Here is a 17,749-nt window from a genome sequence, read left to right on the forward strand (position 1 = left end):
ATCATTCTGACTTTGTGGATTGCACTCTATTCTGTTATTAATATCTGGACAGAAAAGAAAGAGCGCAAAGCTATTCCCTCTTAAATGGCTAATGGAAATCAATGAAGGCTGCTCCCGTGTGAGCAAAGGAAAAACAGAACCCAATATCCTCGTTATAATTAGAGCAATCTGCTGCCTCGCAACTCCCTGGTCCAATAACATCTGACAGGGCACAGGTTTCTAAGCCCTTTGCGGCTGCTTTATGAATAACAAAGATATAGATTAGCCCTAAAAATAGCTTCAGTACAGATTGCCGTGCGATCTGCTCACTTACGCCCCTGAAAGAACACATCCGGATGCTTCCCTTTCTATCTGACGCAGTCCAGTGAGTTCCATTATCTCTACCATGTTGACAAAGGCCCGAGGGAGCTGCAGGAATTAAAGTAACCAGGTGTATTGATGCACAGAGCACAAGGCAGTTGAAAAACAACATAGAGAGGTTAGGCAGAGATAACTAAGCAGATTGACCAGCTTCAGAATGTAATAAATAGAAAGAGAACTATAGAAAAGTTAGTGGAACAGACCCTTGAACACCACTAATATGGCATAGTATTGAATTATAGCTAAAATGTGCCAGCTGGAGCATACCTATGGTTAGATGGAATGCTTTTTGCTGAGTAATTATTAATGCTGACAAAGAAAGGCACTTAGCTGTATCAGAAACCTCCAGAACAAAACCCTGACTTTTGCCCATAGATTTTCACAGTTAATACCCCGAAGCAGAACTACAGGGTTTAACTTTGTAAAGGACAACGATACTCAAGCAAAGCAACATGGTATTAACACCATTAGAGTCCAATTGTTCAGGCTTCTTTTGTTTTGCAGTTTTTTCCAGTGCTGGTTCTACCACTAAGCATAGTAAGCTTTGGCTTCAGGCAGCTTTGGCTTCAGGCAGCAAAAGCCAAACTTGTATAGAATTCAGTGTACCTCCAATTACATAACAAGCTATTTATCAGATTTCAAACATTCTTAGTATGCAGACTAGAAATCTTTCCATCTGCTGGACAGCTTTTCCAAAATTCATTTATTAGGTAATGCCTACTTTGCCTACTTTGTTTGACTTCCCTTGTCACAAGTGCAAGGTCACCTGGCCATATCAGTCGGAGAATTCCCTATATCACTCCTCTTTCACTGATCTCACAAAGTTAAGCCATGAAGATTATGACAACCTGTCATTCCTTTCATGCTATCATATCTCTTCCTCATCCCTTACATGGCCACTAATAGCAGTAAACCTTCCTAATTTGGAACCTGAAACTTTCACTGTATTCTTTGGGCAATTTAAGTATATTTTCGATGTATGCCAGACCTCACCTTCACAGGACTTGTTAAAGGTAGAAATGGGAAGGGTAGTATGCCTGACTGGAATATACATTCCCAAGTGGAACATTTTCCTAGAGCTCTTGGGAGTTTTCTGGAGTGATGTGTACACACTGTCGGCCAGCCTCTTCTTTCAAAAGAATTGCCATACTTGGCTTGGATGTGTGGGCATCTATACTTTGCTCAGCAGATTGCTTGACCATGCTGTCTTGGGTAAATATCATGCTCTGTTTGTCCATTCACCCCCTTTCTTCAATTCTGCACAGAAAAAGAAAGGAGGATACTGGAAACTATTAAAAACCAGCACAGTGGCTAGAAGCTGCCAACCTGAGGCGGAAACGTATTACTACTCAGAAGACAATAGTGAACCATCTCCATGTTGTCACAAGCTCTAGAAAAGTCTGACCCAGTTTATATGCTGCTACCTTCCCTATATTAGAATCCCATCAGTTTCTTGGTCACTAGTTTTCAAGGGCATTAGAATGTCCTCGAGGATGGTTGTATCAATGCCAGCTATGTCAAAGGAGGGCTTGAATGAAAGATGATCATGGAAACTCTGTGAGAGGTGAGAAATATGTATGTGCGATTGCCAAGAACTCAGCCTTCTAGAGTATCTTAAAACCTTACCTCCTTGTAAAGGATATCAAGAGTGTCCTGGATGTGTTCTACATATTTTTCCACTGAATAGGTTTCCTGCAGAGAACATAACACCAGTTGATCCAGAAAGACTCACATAATGGTTTGACTTGGAGGCAATCTATAAAAGACTAGAGCTGAATCTACACAGAGAAAATAATCCAGTTTTACATCTATCTGAGTCCTAGCATATCACAAAACATTCTTCCTAATCCAGTTTAAAATCAGATTTTATGTGCCTCACAGACTTTAAATGAATTTTAAAAAGCCTCCTTTTCAGTCTGTTTTTGAGAAAGACCTAGTATATATTTTCCTTCTTCTTGTGTAGCTTGCAGCCAGGATTGGTTCAGAGCAAAATCAGGGTGATGTGGGGGGAAAGTGTGTCAGGAGACTTGGCTGAATCTACCTGACAGCCAGGAAGGGCCAACACCATTTTAAATTTTGGACTCTGGACACTTGGGAAACTTGGAATCAGAAACTTTGCTTAACTTTACATGTGCTTTTGAGTACCACATTGGCAAGGGGATTCTCATGATGCAGGCATAATAAACTGCTTTCCTGGGAGTAAATACTATTGAAATCAGTGGGACTTAGTTCTTTATGACATAAATCCTACATGCACTTTTATGTATAAGATTGAAAACATATAAAAGTAAGCCGCACTGAACTCTGTGGGAGAGTCACTGCCCTTTGGGAAAATTAGAAGGGGCAAAGGCAACACATGTGAGGATTGAGATATCCATTCAATCCAATGGGGGTGTCAAAAGGCAGTCAGATCACAACCCCAAGAAAAAAGAAAGTATATGATTATGCAAATATGTGCATGCATAGCAGGAATTAATAAAACTCTCGCAGCTGCTGCAGGTTGGACATAAACTAATATGGTGAACACAACAGAAACATCCCCTTATACCGTAGTATGACTATATGATGCGAGTTCCATGTGGCTTTCCATACTGATTTCATTTTGGATTAAAGCAGATACATAGTGCAGTAAAGGGATTAAATTGGGGCAGGCTACTATACAATGGAGCTGGGATACAGCCCTCATACAGATTCAGCCTAGGATGTAATTACACTATGAAGATCTGATATATTTCAAAGAATGTATGCAACAGCACCAAAGTTGCAGAATGTCTCCCTGAAATAGGCAAATAATAAAAGGAAGACTTAAGGGCTTACTGGAGGCTTAAGACTCATTTCACTTTGTTTTTAAACAGTTATTTTATTAGTGCAGCCCTTCACAACATTGCACTCTCACTTCAAAATTGTATTGCACTGCGGGTTCCATTGTTTATCACTGCTATGACTGGTCGTGATGGGCTCTGTGATCAATACATCTTGAGGATGGATTGTGAATGGCTTTTGGGGAGTTTTAGTGTTGATATATAGTCCACAAATGTTCTGAAAAGTGTTATTTATATACTGCTTGATGTAACAAAACCTCAAAGTTGTTCACACTTAAAAAAACCAAGCAATGAAAATAAACTGTTTACAAAATATTCTCCAATCGCAGTGAGTGCATTGCTTCCCCAGTGCACATACTATTTGCATGTAACCCTTAAATGATTTTACTCATCCAGTGAAATTAAAAGAAATTATACAGATGCAATGTTCCTAGTATAATCACTAGACAATGACTATGCAGCTAAAAGATTCTTGACAATGTTCAGCAAAAAATGGAACATTGCCAGCCTTTGATATGGACACCCTAATAACTGAATCAGTTTAGCTGGATATAAATTAATTTGGGTCCTGTATGTTCAAATACGAAACATGAATAGCATTCAAGTGCTAGGATATGGTTTGCAACAAGATTCATAATTTGAATTCATACCAGGTTGTCTCCGTACTGCCTTTACTGGATTTAATTAAACAGTGCAAGGATATAGACTTGTTGTGTCTGATTGCACACATAAAGTAAAATTAAACCTTTGAAACTTTATGTGGTGACAAAGGGTATCTACCAGCCTGCCAGTTATGCATTTGTGTGGGAGCAGCATATCTGTAACTAGAGCATTCTTATCTAAAGGAATTTAGGGATATCAAAGCTACAGTGCCACTGCTGTTAACAACAGCATCACAGGAAGGGCATTAACATGAATTTAAACTTTTTGCTGGATTTAAACATGTTGTCCACCAGAGGCAAAACCAGTTCAAGTCAGTTGGCATTGGTGCAGCTAAAAACCACCATCACAATAGAATTATAATCAACCATTTTTGAACGCCTGTTTCCACGTCCAAGTTTTTAATTAATTCCTAAAGTAAGTTAGGCAACGGACCTGTCTAACCTCTTTGGGGAGGGCTTTCAGAGCTGGAGCGCCACCACCAAGAAGGGCCCTTTCCTACGTTCTCACCAACCGTGCTTGTGAGGGTGGTGGGATTGTGAGAAGGGTCTCCCCGGAGGATCTTAAAGCCCAAGCAGCTTCATGGGAGGAGACGCAGTCACACAAATAGGCTGGACCCGAACCATAAAGGGCTTTATAGGTAATGACCTGCACTTTGAATTGGGCCCGGAAAACCACAGGCAGCCAGTGGAGCTGCTTCAATAGAGGAGTGGTGTGCTCCCTGTAGGCAGCTCCCGTTAGAAACCTGGCTGCTGCTCTCTGCACTATTAGCAGTTTCCAAACTGTGTTTATAGACAGCCCCACATAAAGTGCATTGCAATAATCCATCTGTGATGTAACTAAGGCATAGACCACTGTGGCCAGATCAGATCATCCCCCAATCATTAAACAAAAATAGTGAATTGGAATAATGAGAAAGTGTGGTCATTAGTTAAAATGAATGTTGTTGACCATTACCAATTAAGTTCAAATAATAAAATGCTCAAATCTTCCTGAAACATTTTAATGAATTAGTGGCAATGTATTAGCTTTTCTAACAAGTTCTTTTCAATATATGTGCTGGAGTATTACGCTGATAACAAATTATAATAATGACTTATTATTATTATATTTATTTTAAAGCTATAATTTGAAGTTACATTTTAAGTTACACTTAAAATTAGAAAAACAGAAGAGTGCAATTTGTGAGGTGATGGTGAGGAGTGTGACTTCTGAAGTTACAGAGGAACTCAGTTCAAAATGGGATTGGTTCTTTCTTTTTCTATGCTGTCTTCTTGTTCTTCCTCCCTCCCTCTTTGGATAATTGTTAGAAGAAGACTGACTTTCTATTGCTTTGCTTTCCCTCTTCCTCTTGTTTCCCCACATTTATCTTGCAAAATAATTGGCAACGGGGAGACAGCCGGGATATAGGAAAGAGACACATGACCCATCCTGAACATTTCTCACAATACAAAAACAAAACATTGCATGAAATTCACCCTATTTAAGGGATAAAGCTATTTATCTCTTGATTAGATAAAAAAACTGATGTGATTTAAATGGCTATTTAAGTTGACTCAGAATGAAATGAAAAATAAATCTTATTGCTTTTAAACCAAACCAGCTTGCCTACCTTGTCTAAGCAATACTGACACAGGTCATTGCCTCCAATCAAAATGGTGACTAACTTCCAATCTTCCTTATAGTTGACGTCCTAGTGAGGAATAAAAGAAATAGACTCTCATATTATAGCTGTCTAGAGATCCTTGGAAGAGCCAACAGAGAGTAATGAGCAATGTGGTTAAATAGACTTCTGTTGGGGGTGAGGAGTTATGCGAAAGAGAGAAATTGATTCTGCTTTCTGAAACTGCAGGGATTTTTCTCTGTTGAGTGATTGGCAGGGGCTGCTTGAGACAATGCCTGGAGTAGCAGAATGTCGGGAAAACATACTTGCATCCTCAAGTCATCTCCATGGAAAAAGGACGCATAAAAGTGAGTTTCCAAGTACAGATTTCTCATGTTACATATATGGTGGCTGCAATTAAACACTGGGCTCATTGCTTGAACTGTCCTCATGCTCTCTCTGTGACAAACTTTGCAAGGATGTACAAGCATGCCTTGAGGAAAGGAGGGAATTAGCATATGAGCTAACATTGTTCTATTACACTACGTAACAAAATTTGAAAATATCCTGTTTCAGGTTCGAAAGTGTTATTTCCTGTTTAATTGTGCAGTATTTACTTTGAAAGTAGTTGTTATACTCCAGAAACTTTGTTTCTGTGGCTGCCACAAACTATGTTGAATTGGATGAGATTTTATGAGATATGCATTGAAAAACTATAGCAAAATGTGCTGCTGGTTTCCTGAAAACAAAAAACAAAGTTTTTGCAGTTTCATATTTTTTTTTCATGTTTGTATGTCAGAACCAATTAGAAAATGACTTTTATAACCCAGGAACAAAAACTGTGTTACACAGTGTTATCATTGCCATTTTAAGAGAGCAGCAACCATCAGCAATCTCCCCCTGCCCAATGATATTACTTTTTATAACCCCTTAACACTTCCCCAAACCCACATGATTTTTGGTTTTGCTAAAATGCCAGTCAATCATCTCCAAATTGGTTGCTCTGACCTCCACCTTTCAACCCACGTGCCCACAATTACAAAATGATATTCATGAGTCAGTCCTATGTCTGCACACACAATTGTGCAGACCAAGCAAATCTGCAACATGTCATTAATTTTACATAATAGAGCTTGATGTTGGAATTGCGGGTAACTGTGGGGTAGAATTTATAAGCCAGCAAGAAAGAGAAATAAAATGCATGGCTCTGGCTAAATCAAAATGAAATCAAACCTGAGAACTAGATGCAAGGACTGTGATGAGCTGACCAGTGAAATGGAAAGTTCTGTGTTGTTTATAGTGGAAATAAAGAGGCTGGAATCTAAATTCTTTCATTTCTGGATCAGGCTGGCTTTTGAGCTCAAAGGTAAGATGTTACCCAAACAGAGAAAACAAAAGCCAGGGTTTATTTTAGCTTCTCCTGCCTGTCTGCCCCCCAGTAATGCAAAGAGCTTCTCATTTGAAGGGATAGCTTGACAGCTGTTCTGGAGCTTGATCATATAAGCTGCTCTGCAGGGTTCTGTTACATCGGAGGCTTCAATTCCAAATGGATTTTGAAGACAGGAGTTGTAACCTTTTTGCACAAGTATACAAGCAAGCTAAGCTGGACAAAGAATTCTTAGGCAACACATTAATACCAGCCTAGAGTGTCTGGACTTGTTGGGAATTCTTTCCAGCTGCCGGCTCATTACCAGGAACCTTGAAAAGAAAAGGGAAAGCCCGGAAAAAAGGGAGGGGGTGTTGAGGTTCTTTCTCTCTCTCTTTTAAGGTCCCAAGATAGGTGACTCAGCTGTGCTTAGCTAAGGCCAGCAGCTGCTAAAAGTACGTCATTGCCAGCCAACAATAGGGAATGCTCAGAGCTGTAACTCAATGGAAAACATTCTGTAACATGCTGTACAAAGAAAGGAATGGATGGCGGCTATTTTTAGAACCGCAAGTTTACATAATAAGCATTGGAGAATCTGTCCTAAAGAAACTAAAAGCATGGGAATCACTAACAGGGCTGGATCTTTTCTTTTTCATTAATAGGATTTGTTTTCCTGATCTGCCACTTCACATTTCCTTCAAAGGATTGCCTGAGGCATTCAATCAACATCATTGTCACTGGTTTCATAAGGCCACTGTGACTTTCATTCAAATGTCAGTGTTTCCACCCAGTTGCTCCCCGAGAATAAGGAATATAGAGGAAAAGACTCAAGGAAACACAGAAAGGGGGTGGTGGATTTGTTTCCTGCATTCCATCACACTATTAAAGGTAACAGCCAATAAACGACAATTGACAGGGAGGGCAGCACTGGTTACAACATGGCCCTCGATTTCGTAAAGCTCTATGGCAGAGCTTCACAAAATGGACTGCCAATACTTTGGTAGTATTAGGTTCACTTGCTCAGAGTCTGGGAAAATCGCTTTTTGAACTACAGATACTAGTATGACTGGATAGAAGTTCAAGAAGTTGTGGTCCTTTCCAAAAGTGGCCTTTCTTAGGTCTACTTTTGGATGCCTCCATTGACTGATATTCTGAGGACAGAGGACTCTGATAGGTTCTGAATACATCATTCCAACCTTAGATTTAGAAAAATAAACTAAAAGGCCAGTTAGTGCTTCTGAAAGACATCTTCACCAGCATCCTCCACATTATCATCAACAAGAAGAACTTTATTTATATCCTGACTGTATTGGAGATCCACCCAAACTGAAGGTTACAAATTATAACAAATACAGTTGAACTGAAAATAAAAAAAATTAACTGTAATTAAACTGCAAGAAATATTAAAAACAATTTAAAACACATCATACTGTGACAAAAAGCAGCTTAAAAATATAACACTGCAATAAAGCCAGAGGGGTGTGATGGATTCAGCTTGGATATAGAAACCCATTGGGCATGGAGCAACTCATACACTGTAACCCTGAAAATCTCATGATAGATTTGCTTTACGGTAACCACAAATCACAAATGGACTTGAAGGCACACAACTCTCACTTCAAATAAAAGCTCTTTCTTTAAAAATGCTCAGTTGTCAAGGTGCAACTAAGAAAGGCCTGTCCTTGGTCCCCACTTGACATGCTTGTGATGAAACTGAGAGAAAAGTCTCATCCTAGTGACTCAGTACCCAGGCAAAATCATATGGGACTATATGCTCAGCTATACAGCCTGGGTATTTCACCTAGAATAAGCAAGCTGTACAAGTGTTGGATTGCCTGTTTTTACTTTTTTGTCCATGACCTCATTTGGTGTACATAAGTTGTTGTTAAAAAATTGTTTTGTGGCAGAGGCAATCTCTGAGTATATTCAAAGTTCAGATTGAGAGATGTCTTCCATTGGAATGATGCTACTCATTTCTCATTTGAACTGACAGTATACTAGAGGGAACAGAGTGTTTGGCAGGCATTTGAGAAGTAGCCTGACATTGGCCTACTTAGCACCAGACATGGGAAGACAAAGAGAATCATAGAACAATCTTGTTTTTATTTTCTCCTGGTTGGCATCAGGAACAATGGAAGTTATGAGTTTCGGACTAAATTGCAAGGGGAAAACATTTGCATTTGGTTTCTGCACTGGACTATATCGTAGGCAATGACTTCTAAAGTGAGAGGATTGGCTCCCAAGCTTTGCTAGGAATGTTTTTGAATTCAGTAATGCGTGAATTCTACATAGCACAGTAACTGTTCTTATGTTCTTCATTGATTGTTGCTGCGTGTCTTCAATTAGACTCTGACTTATGGCAACTTCTATCACAGATTTTCCTTTGCAAAATTTCTTCAAAGGGGGTTTTGCCTTTCTCTTAGGCTGAGATAATATGACTTTTTGCCCAAGGGGGTTTCCATGACTGTGCATGATCCAAGTCCAACACTCAAACCACTCACTATGTTGTCCCTTAGCTTTCTGTAATGCACACACTCACCAGGCTGCTTTTCATTCTCTTTATCAGTTCATGGGCTTGGGCTGGGAGGTTCCTACCGAAACAGAAAAAGAGAGCCATTAAATAGGGACCTTAAGGCGGCAGTGGCACCAAGTAACAGAGGAAGGATTGTCTGGGGAAAATGGTTGTTATTTCAGAGGTGCCCGTTGAATGTTCATACAAGCAATGTCAGTTACAATGGTTTTCCAGCAACCAACCAACCAAACAAAAAACACAACCCATCTTCTCATGCAGCCGATTTATTTACAAAAGCAAAATAATAGGTGAGTCTGACACTTGTGAAAGATTGTAGCTTATCTTCCATGAAATGAAAAACCAAAGATAACTATTTTTCTTTTAACAAAATATGAGCTGTAACGTTTCATGAACAGGCAGCTTTAACCATACATGTCAAGTGGAAGAAGACCACTTGCATGAGCAGTTTTCTACACTTGTTGGCTGCTAGTGCATCGTCAAACTATCTCTATGGATCTTGTTGAAAATTCAGTCAAGCTGTGTGTCAGATTCCATCTTTCTCTCTCCTCCCCACCCTCCCTCCCTTCTTCTACCGAGTTCATAATGGTGACTTGCATTATTGTTTATCTTGCTCTCTTTTGTCCCCACAACAGTCCTATAAAATAGAGTTGAAATAATGATTGGCCCAAAGCTACCCAGTGGCCTTCATGGCTAAATGTGGATTTAAATCTTGGTCTCACTGGATCAAATCTAACCATTATATATCTGGGCTCTCAGTTTGAAAAAGGACCTGGTCAATGCAGTAATAATAATTTTAAAAACCCACTGTATTCCATTAGTGGACAATGCTATTTTAATGGAAAATTTAGGAAACCAAAATAAAGTGTATTAAAGATTGTTGCTGTCACTTTGCATATTTTAATTAATATTTCTGCAATTTTCAGAAACCAAGAAGATCTTCTTAAAGGATACGAATTCATATTTAAACCTGCACTGCTTCTCACAAACTTTAATAGCTTACTGTGTATATTCACTCAAAAATGTACTTTAAAAAGGACACATGTGAATGAATGCTTTGTTATCTTTATAGTGCCAAGAAACATGCTGAGAGAGGAGGAGTCTGATACATCAATAAATTCCAATCTGTGCATTAATCAAAAAATAGTGTGTTGTATATAAAAGTCCAAACAAATCAAACTTCATTGCATTTTCATTTTGATTTTATTTATAAAATAAAAAACTGTGGCAAAGATGGGATGAAACAAATTTTAAATGGGAAACAATCAGAAAACAGGTGAGCCCAGACTAGTAGATTAATCCATCCCTATTCTGGCCTTCTTTTTCTGACTGGCCACTAAAAAACCAATAAGAATCAAAGAAGGTGTGGCCTAAGCAATTGTAGTACGTATATGTTCAATAAACAATGGCTGCTCAAGCGACTAGTGAAAGCTGCAAAACACCATTGGTCTGCCTGCCAGCAAGCCCACCTGTTTGCCAGTGAGCCGAGAAGTTCCAATCAATTATTTTTGTTGAAAGATTGGTTGCACTTGGAAGCTTGGTACTATTTCCCAGCCATGCCATCTAACCTCTAACTCCCGCTGCAGTCAATTTAGCGTTCTGTGAAAGGTGATCGATGGAGGACCTCGGTGTGTAAAGTTGCCAAATGCATTCAGACAGGTACAATATTGTAAAAGATTTTCTAGGCAAGAGTTTATCCTTAGATCCATATATCCCAGAAGGAAATGAGGTAAAACAAAGATGGTGAATTGAACCAGTAAATTATCTATGGAAACGTCAAGTAAAAGTGAATTGAACAGGGGTCACTTCTTAAAACTGTGTGGCACTGGAATTTATGAGCTATAATGGCATGAGGACTTTTCAGATACAATGCCACATTCAGGGCCAGTGAGAGCAGACAAAAAATGGCTGTCACGTTTTACTGCTTAATATTAGGAAGGATCTGCAGACAGCTTCAAAAGAGAGACAGCTATATTCCCATCATATCCTGAGCTACAGTATGAACTGTATTTTTCATTTGGCATTCAGGTTCACATGGATGTTGCCCAGCAGTGGGAAATTAAAATATGAAAAATCAGGTAAAGTTGCTATATGTCTGCTGGCAGATAAAATATAATATTGCCTTCTTCCTGATGGCAGTTTTTTGCTCGCCCCACTAAAAATTAAAATTTTAATTTTAAAAATTAAAATTTTAAAAATTTTAAAAATTAAAATTTTAATTTTAGAAAATGATGGGTGATAGTGACAATCATAAATTGCATATGGCAGCTACTCAATTAAATGGCTTTTTTCCACCATCATAATACCAGTGCTGGGCAATGAAAAGTGCACTCTGTTGAAGTTGTCCCTCTCAACATTTAACAGATCAACATTTTGTACCTATGTGTTGTTGAAGGCTTTCATGGCCTGAATCACAGGGTTGCTGCGTGTTTTTCAGGCTGTATGGCCATGTTCCAGAAGTATTCTCGCCTGACGTTTCACCCACATCTATGGCAGGCATCCTCAGAGGTTGTGAGGTATATATAGTTAGTAGTGGTGAGGCAGTTGCCCAAATTTACTCAATAGCTAACTTTTTATTGCCTGGATTGGCAGGGACTGCAACCAGTTGTTGGAATTTTAGAAATTAGACAGGATTAGTTGGGTTTTCTATCTGAGAATGAGAAGGCCAGCTTCCCAAGACAAACCAAAACATTGCACCTCCAGCACCAACTAGTGGGTGTACCAGGAGAGTGATATATTATTTGGCTGCACTGCCCAATAATGCAGCTTGAACTGTATTATGTGGTCAGTTTAGACTCATATGATGACATTCAGTGCAGTTCAAACTACATTCTTTAACACTGTAGATCTAGCCTATGACAATGGGGAGGACTCCAAAACAGGAAATTAGTAGATGGGTTGTTGTATGTCTTTCGGGCTGTGTGGCCATGTTCCAGAAGCATTCTCTCCTGACGTTTCGCCCACATCTATGGCAGGCATCCTCGACAACACAATTAGTAGATGGTAATGACAGCCCATGAAAAGGGACCCAACCTTGTAATAACCTCCAAACGTTGTCCATACTCTCTGGAACTGATAGGATTTGCTTTCAATAACCTTGCATGCGGGGGGGGGGGGGGGGGGCTTGAGGGGCTTCAGCCCCCCCCCCCCCCCCGAAATTCTCAGGGCGGCCCACGAGAAGGCCTTACATTTATTATTTAAATTGTTATGTCTATTCATATCATGATCTGATCACCATGCTCAATATACCCCATATGCATGGGGGTATTGGGATAATGATATGAAAGGTTTGCTAGGGTAGATCCTGTCTCACCCAGACTCAGCCCCCCCCCCCTCAAAATCAAAATCCTGGCTACCCTACTGCTTGCATGAGTACCAGGTTGGGAGTAGCTCTTCTTTACTTCGATTTTGGCCAGATTTTCAGGTAAGCACATAGTAGAGTGAGCAAATGATTGATTGAACAGACTGTCCAACATTGTATACAGTGTGCCTTATGAGGACTATTTTAAAATATAACTTGAGCAATTATATACCACCTCCATCCAAGAATCTAGAATCATTTATAGATTCTCACATACTGATCACTTCAAATGTTTCTGCAGAGATTCATAAAACAAATAGCCAACGGAATCGTTAGTAATCACAAAGCACTTGGCTTGGAGACAGTTATTTAGGCCATACATAATATTGTATTGGTTTTTTTTTCATTTCACCACTTTCTTTGCCCACATGTATATTTATAAAACTTACGGTGCTACAGCCCCGGCTTCTGCCACATTGAATCCTGCAGTTTCCTTCTTGGTGCCAGTGGAAAAACCAGTGAGTTTTGGATTGAATGTTTTCAAAACATCTGGCAGAGGAAGAGAAGTCAAAGGTCAGTCTCCATGTGATGAACAAGAACTGTCACTGACTCCAATTCATCAGTGCTGTAGAGTAGGTATACTTGAATGCTGTGGCCAAATTACTAAAAATGTTTCCACAACTGCAGTTGGTGACTTAGTGGAAGGGATATTGTAGAAAAAAGAACAAAATCTTCCGTATAAAATTCCTTACTTGTATTACATTCCACTGTTGTACATTCAAATGTCAATGTTAAAGTACAATACAATCCCTGCATTTACAGGACATACATTCTTTAACTTCTCATGGAAACAGGAAACCATGGATAATAGTGAACCCTATTGAAATGAACCATTTCTGCAAGGAGTTGCTACAGAGTCACTTTGACTCCTACTAAGGTATCCTCTCTAAGAATTTGCTAGTTTATCCACAACTACTCTATGGTAGCTTCGGGTAGAAGCATATCATAGAACAGTGTGTCAAACTCATTTCCATCAATGGCCACATCAGCTTTATGATTGCCTTCAAATGGCCATTTGTAATTGTAAGACTGTATAAATATGCTGCCCTAGCATTGAAAGCCTCATTGCCAAATAAAATGATGTGAGGGGCCATATTTGGCCCACAGGCCTTGCATTTGTCACATAGAACAACCAGGAGGACTTTGAAAATTTGTCAGATGAAGTTAGGTGAAACTGCAGATATTCATTTCATTCCTTTCAAACCTGACTTTTACTCTCTACATAAATAATTTCTGGATAAGACTGCCAAGTACAATCAATACTGTTTGAAGTATGAGGGGAGACCTTCGTTACTGAGGTAGCCACTACCCATATTAACCACCAAATTTGCAAACCGTCATTAAAATGGAACATATCCAATGCATTCCAAATCTTAAAAAACACAAATTTTACAGTGCAAGGGTTGTATACTACACAGAAAGAACACAGTATGCAAAGGTGCAATAAAATACAGAATTCTATATTGGAGTTGGCCACAGGAAGTTTATGGCTGGACCAAGGGAATATCACTTTCCTCCACTGTGGAGTAAAGTGTGATTCTGTGTGTGTGTGCGCGTGCATGCAAAAAAAAAAAACACACACACACACACACACACACACACACACACACACAGCGTGGCTCAGTTTACAAACTACTAGTAGGCCTGGCCCAATTTTGCTGTTGTAGTCTTAACAACAACACATTGAAAAGACAAAAGCTGGCTGGTTTACTTTAATTATGAGCCTAGTGTGTTTCCAAGTAATTAATCGACTGAAACCTGCATCGTCCCTCCTTTCTTTCTCCTATTCATGAATTCATGAATGAGTAACAGTCTAGAATCCCCAAGCAGTGGGAAGCTAAGCAACTTCCAAAATGAGTTAAGTGGTTGGAATCCTCTTGGAATTAATTGGGGCTTACATTAGGTAAGTTTTTCCAGCAATGCGTAAGGAGGTAGCCAGTACCTCTATATACCATGCTTTTTTCCAGGCTTGCTTCTGGGTGTCCCTGAGTGTTGCTCCACCTCCTCAAACAAATAATCACTACTCCGCTATGTGGGTATAGTGGGAAAACTCACCCAGCTGTTAGCAGTCACTATTGTAGATCTTTCGGTAAATATACACAGTTGGAAATTTATATTCCCCAATGTCAAGTCAAACAGATTCTCTCTCCAAGGCATTAATACAATTAGCTTTGGGATTGTGGATGATTTTGGTGCTTACACACAGCCTGCTCCATTCTTTACTTTCTGTTGAAATCAAATCAAAAGTTTACAGGGATATCTGGACTGATAAACAATGACTTACATTACATGATTGTTTCCAAATGAGAGCTGCAAACCAGTATCAAACCTTGCAGGCACTCACTCAAATAACATTTTGGTCGTGTGGATAGCATGTCAAATTATATTTTGATTTAAACAGAAAGTAAGGAATTGAATCAGTACATGAGAAGAGAATGGGAGGAAAAGGTTTACAATGACAGCATGTGTTCACAATTCTTTAAACCTTGGGCAAGATCCTGGGTTGGGAGATGTATCACAGAGTTACACACAAGCAGAACTTCCAAGCATATCCTCCCTCTTAAGCTGCTCCAGCTTCCTCGCGGCTATTTACTAGCTGGTGGAGGAACTAAAGAAGCATCCAGTGCTGTTTCGACAGCTGAATGCACATCATTGGGTATCCTTCAGATGTTCCTGGAGTCTTTTTGAGATCCCAGAGGCTGATGGCGTTATTGCTGTGGATCCAACTACATAGACATAAAAGGATCATGCTCCACTCTTGAATAGCCAAATTGGAGGCTTTAGCAGCTTAAATGGTGGCTTGAAGGGAGTTTGTTAATTGCACAGTTGGTAAAAAAAACACACACACACCTTAATCTCTGCAACAAAAAAGTGAATTACACAAGTAAGTTGGACATATGCTTTAATAAATAACTAAAATGAAGTCATTCCATTTTTTTAAAAGAAAACTTCCATACGTTTTCCTTTTTCAATTGTTGGGATGTCCTAGGCTACTCACTAGGTAATGTTGTATGCATCTCCAAGTTTCCATCACTTCCAGAGCTAGGAAAAGGACAATAGAGAATTAGTGGGTGATATTAATACCATATCAAATACCTGCCATGTGTCCTAGAAATATAGCTATATTAGCAAGGGAGTGGGGCGAGAGATAGATTTGGAACAAAAGGAAACACACGCAAAGCCCCCTTTGGATAAAAGGATAAATGATGGAACACGTGTATAGTAAAGGACAGTTCCTTATCCTCATTTCTGAAGAATAAGGTAATTTAAGCCTCAAACATCCAGGCTTCATTACTTTTATGCATTCATTGCTTACATGGCAAGATGATGATAGGGTAATTGTCTGAGGGTGACATTGATCCAGAAGTTAGGAAAATGATAAATCACTGCCTCAACTGTATTTTTCCCAGACAGATCCATAGCATTGATCACTATCTTACTGGGTTATTTTTGTTTCATTAAAATGTTTTTTATTAAAATAATTTGTATACAATCTTCTGCACAGACCTGAGTTTGGAGATCCAGTGCACGTAGTGTTATAGGAGGAGATTCTGTCTGCCTGCCTGTCTATCTAATTTATATCCTGCTTTCCTCCCAAATGGAGTAGGTGCATTATGTATGCTTATGGTTATTGTTTCATAACCACCTAGTTCATTGTGCTACTTCTACTGAAAGCAGGTGGTTTAGGATAATACAGGCAGTCCCCAAGTTACAAACATTTGACTCATAGTTAAGAACAGGGGTGAGACAACAGGAAGTAGAAAGAAATCTACCCCTTGGAAGGGCAATTCACTCCTGAAAGAGTTATCATGGGGGAAAAGGCTCTCCACCGAAGCTTTTATCACCAATCTTTGTTTCTACAGCCAGTCAAATTTTTCAAAATCCATTTATTACAGAAACAGAAACAGAAATGAAATGTTCTGAACAGGGGCACAGACAGCAAAACAAACATCACAGGGGTATTAACCCTTTCCTATTGATCTAAAGCTTTACATAGACAGACAGGGGTTACATTTAAATACGTAACTGTTCTGACTTAAATACAAATTCAGCTTAAGAACAAACCTACAGAACCTATCTTGTCCATAACTTGGGGACTGTCTGTAGTCTATCTAGTCAATTCAGAATTTTTTTAAAAAATATTTTATTTTATTCTTTTAATTGTTATAATTTTTATATCCCACCCTATATCTGAAGATGTGAGAGTGGAGTAATGTTAACAACAACAACAACAACAACAACAACAACAACAACAACAACATTTTTATATCCCACCTCCATCTCCCCGAAGGGACTCAGGGCAACTCACATGGGGCAAGCCCAACAATACAAGTTAAAACACAGAACAATCCATTAAAAACATTACTACAGTACATAAAACAATAAAAACACATCAACAGAATTAAAACCATGACAATAATAATGACTAAACATTCAGAGGGTAAAATTGTGTAGAACTCAGAATAGGGCTTCTAGGAGGTATAAGGGTTAAACAGGCTAAAATTATATTACCTGGCAAGTTAAAACAAAACAGTTTAAAACCAGTTAATTCAATGAGAGATGATTTAAAACCAAGTACATATGCAAAATTGCATTTAAATTAATTGGCCCCAAAGGTCCCAGCAAAATCAGTGTTTCTACCTGGCACAAAACTGATCTTAACATTGGCATCAATTGGGCCTTTAAGGGATCCTGCAGCAGAGAAGATCCTCTCTCACATTCTCCCAGTGTATCGCCCCAAGTGGTGGGACCCTGAGGGCAGCCCTTCCAACAGTCCTCCAATTCTCAGGAACTGATAAATAGGGAGCTGCTCTTTTTCAAATATACAGACCAAAGCTGTTTAGCACTTTTAAATGTTAAATTCAAGCTGAAGCAGAAGCGCAGTAATGTCATCTGAATTAAAGACAGTATGATAAAACCACATTCTCAGAAGGGCACCAATATGGCCTTTGTTCCTGGAAAAGATACAAGCTGTATGCTTTGGCATTGAAATATGCTCAAAGATGTAATCTTCCCATACACATGCTGCTCTCATTTTCATCTCTGG

General features: G+C 39.2%; 1 protein-coding gene across 2 annotated transcripts in view; it reads right to left on the reverse strand.

Annotated features, from left to right (window-relative positions):
* The window catches only part of plb1 (phospholipase B1), a 106,135-nt gene that overhangs the window by 13,539 nt on the left and 74,847 nt on the right, over nt 1-17,749 (reverse strand). For both annotated transcript variants that reach the window (XM_062973287.1, XM_062973279.1), the window contains 6 exons: nt 15,701-15,744; nt 13,092-13,191; nt 9,351-9,402; nt 5,455-5,535; nt 1,987-2,052; nt 314-408 (listed from right to left, as the gene is read on the reverse strand). In XM_062973287.1, coding sequence (XP_062829357.1) covers nt 314-408; nt 1,987-2,052; nt 5,455-5,535; nt 9,351-9,402; nt 13,092-13,191; nt 15,701-15,744 — 438 coding nt within the window. The remainder of the gene's footprint in view (nt 1-313; nt 409-1,986; nt 2,053-5,454; nt 5,536-9,350; nt 9,403-13,091; nt 13,192-15,700; nt 15,745-17,749) is intronic.

Source organism: Anolis carolinensis, chromosome 1, assembly GCF_035594765.1.
Source record: "Anolis carolinensis isolate JA03-04 chromosome 1, rAnoCar3.1.pri, whole genome shotgun sequence".
Taxonomy (NCBI): Eukaryota; Metazoa; Chordata; class Lepidosauria; order Squamata; family Dactyloidae; genus Anolis; species Anolis carolinensis.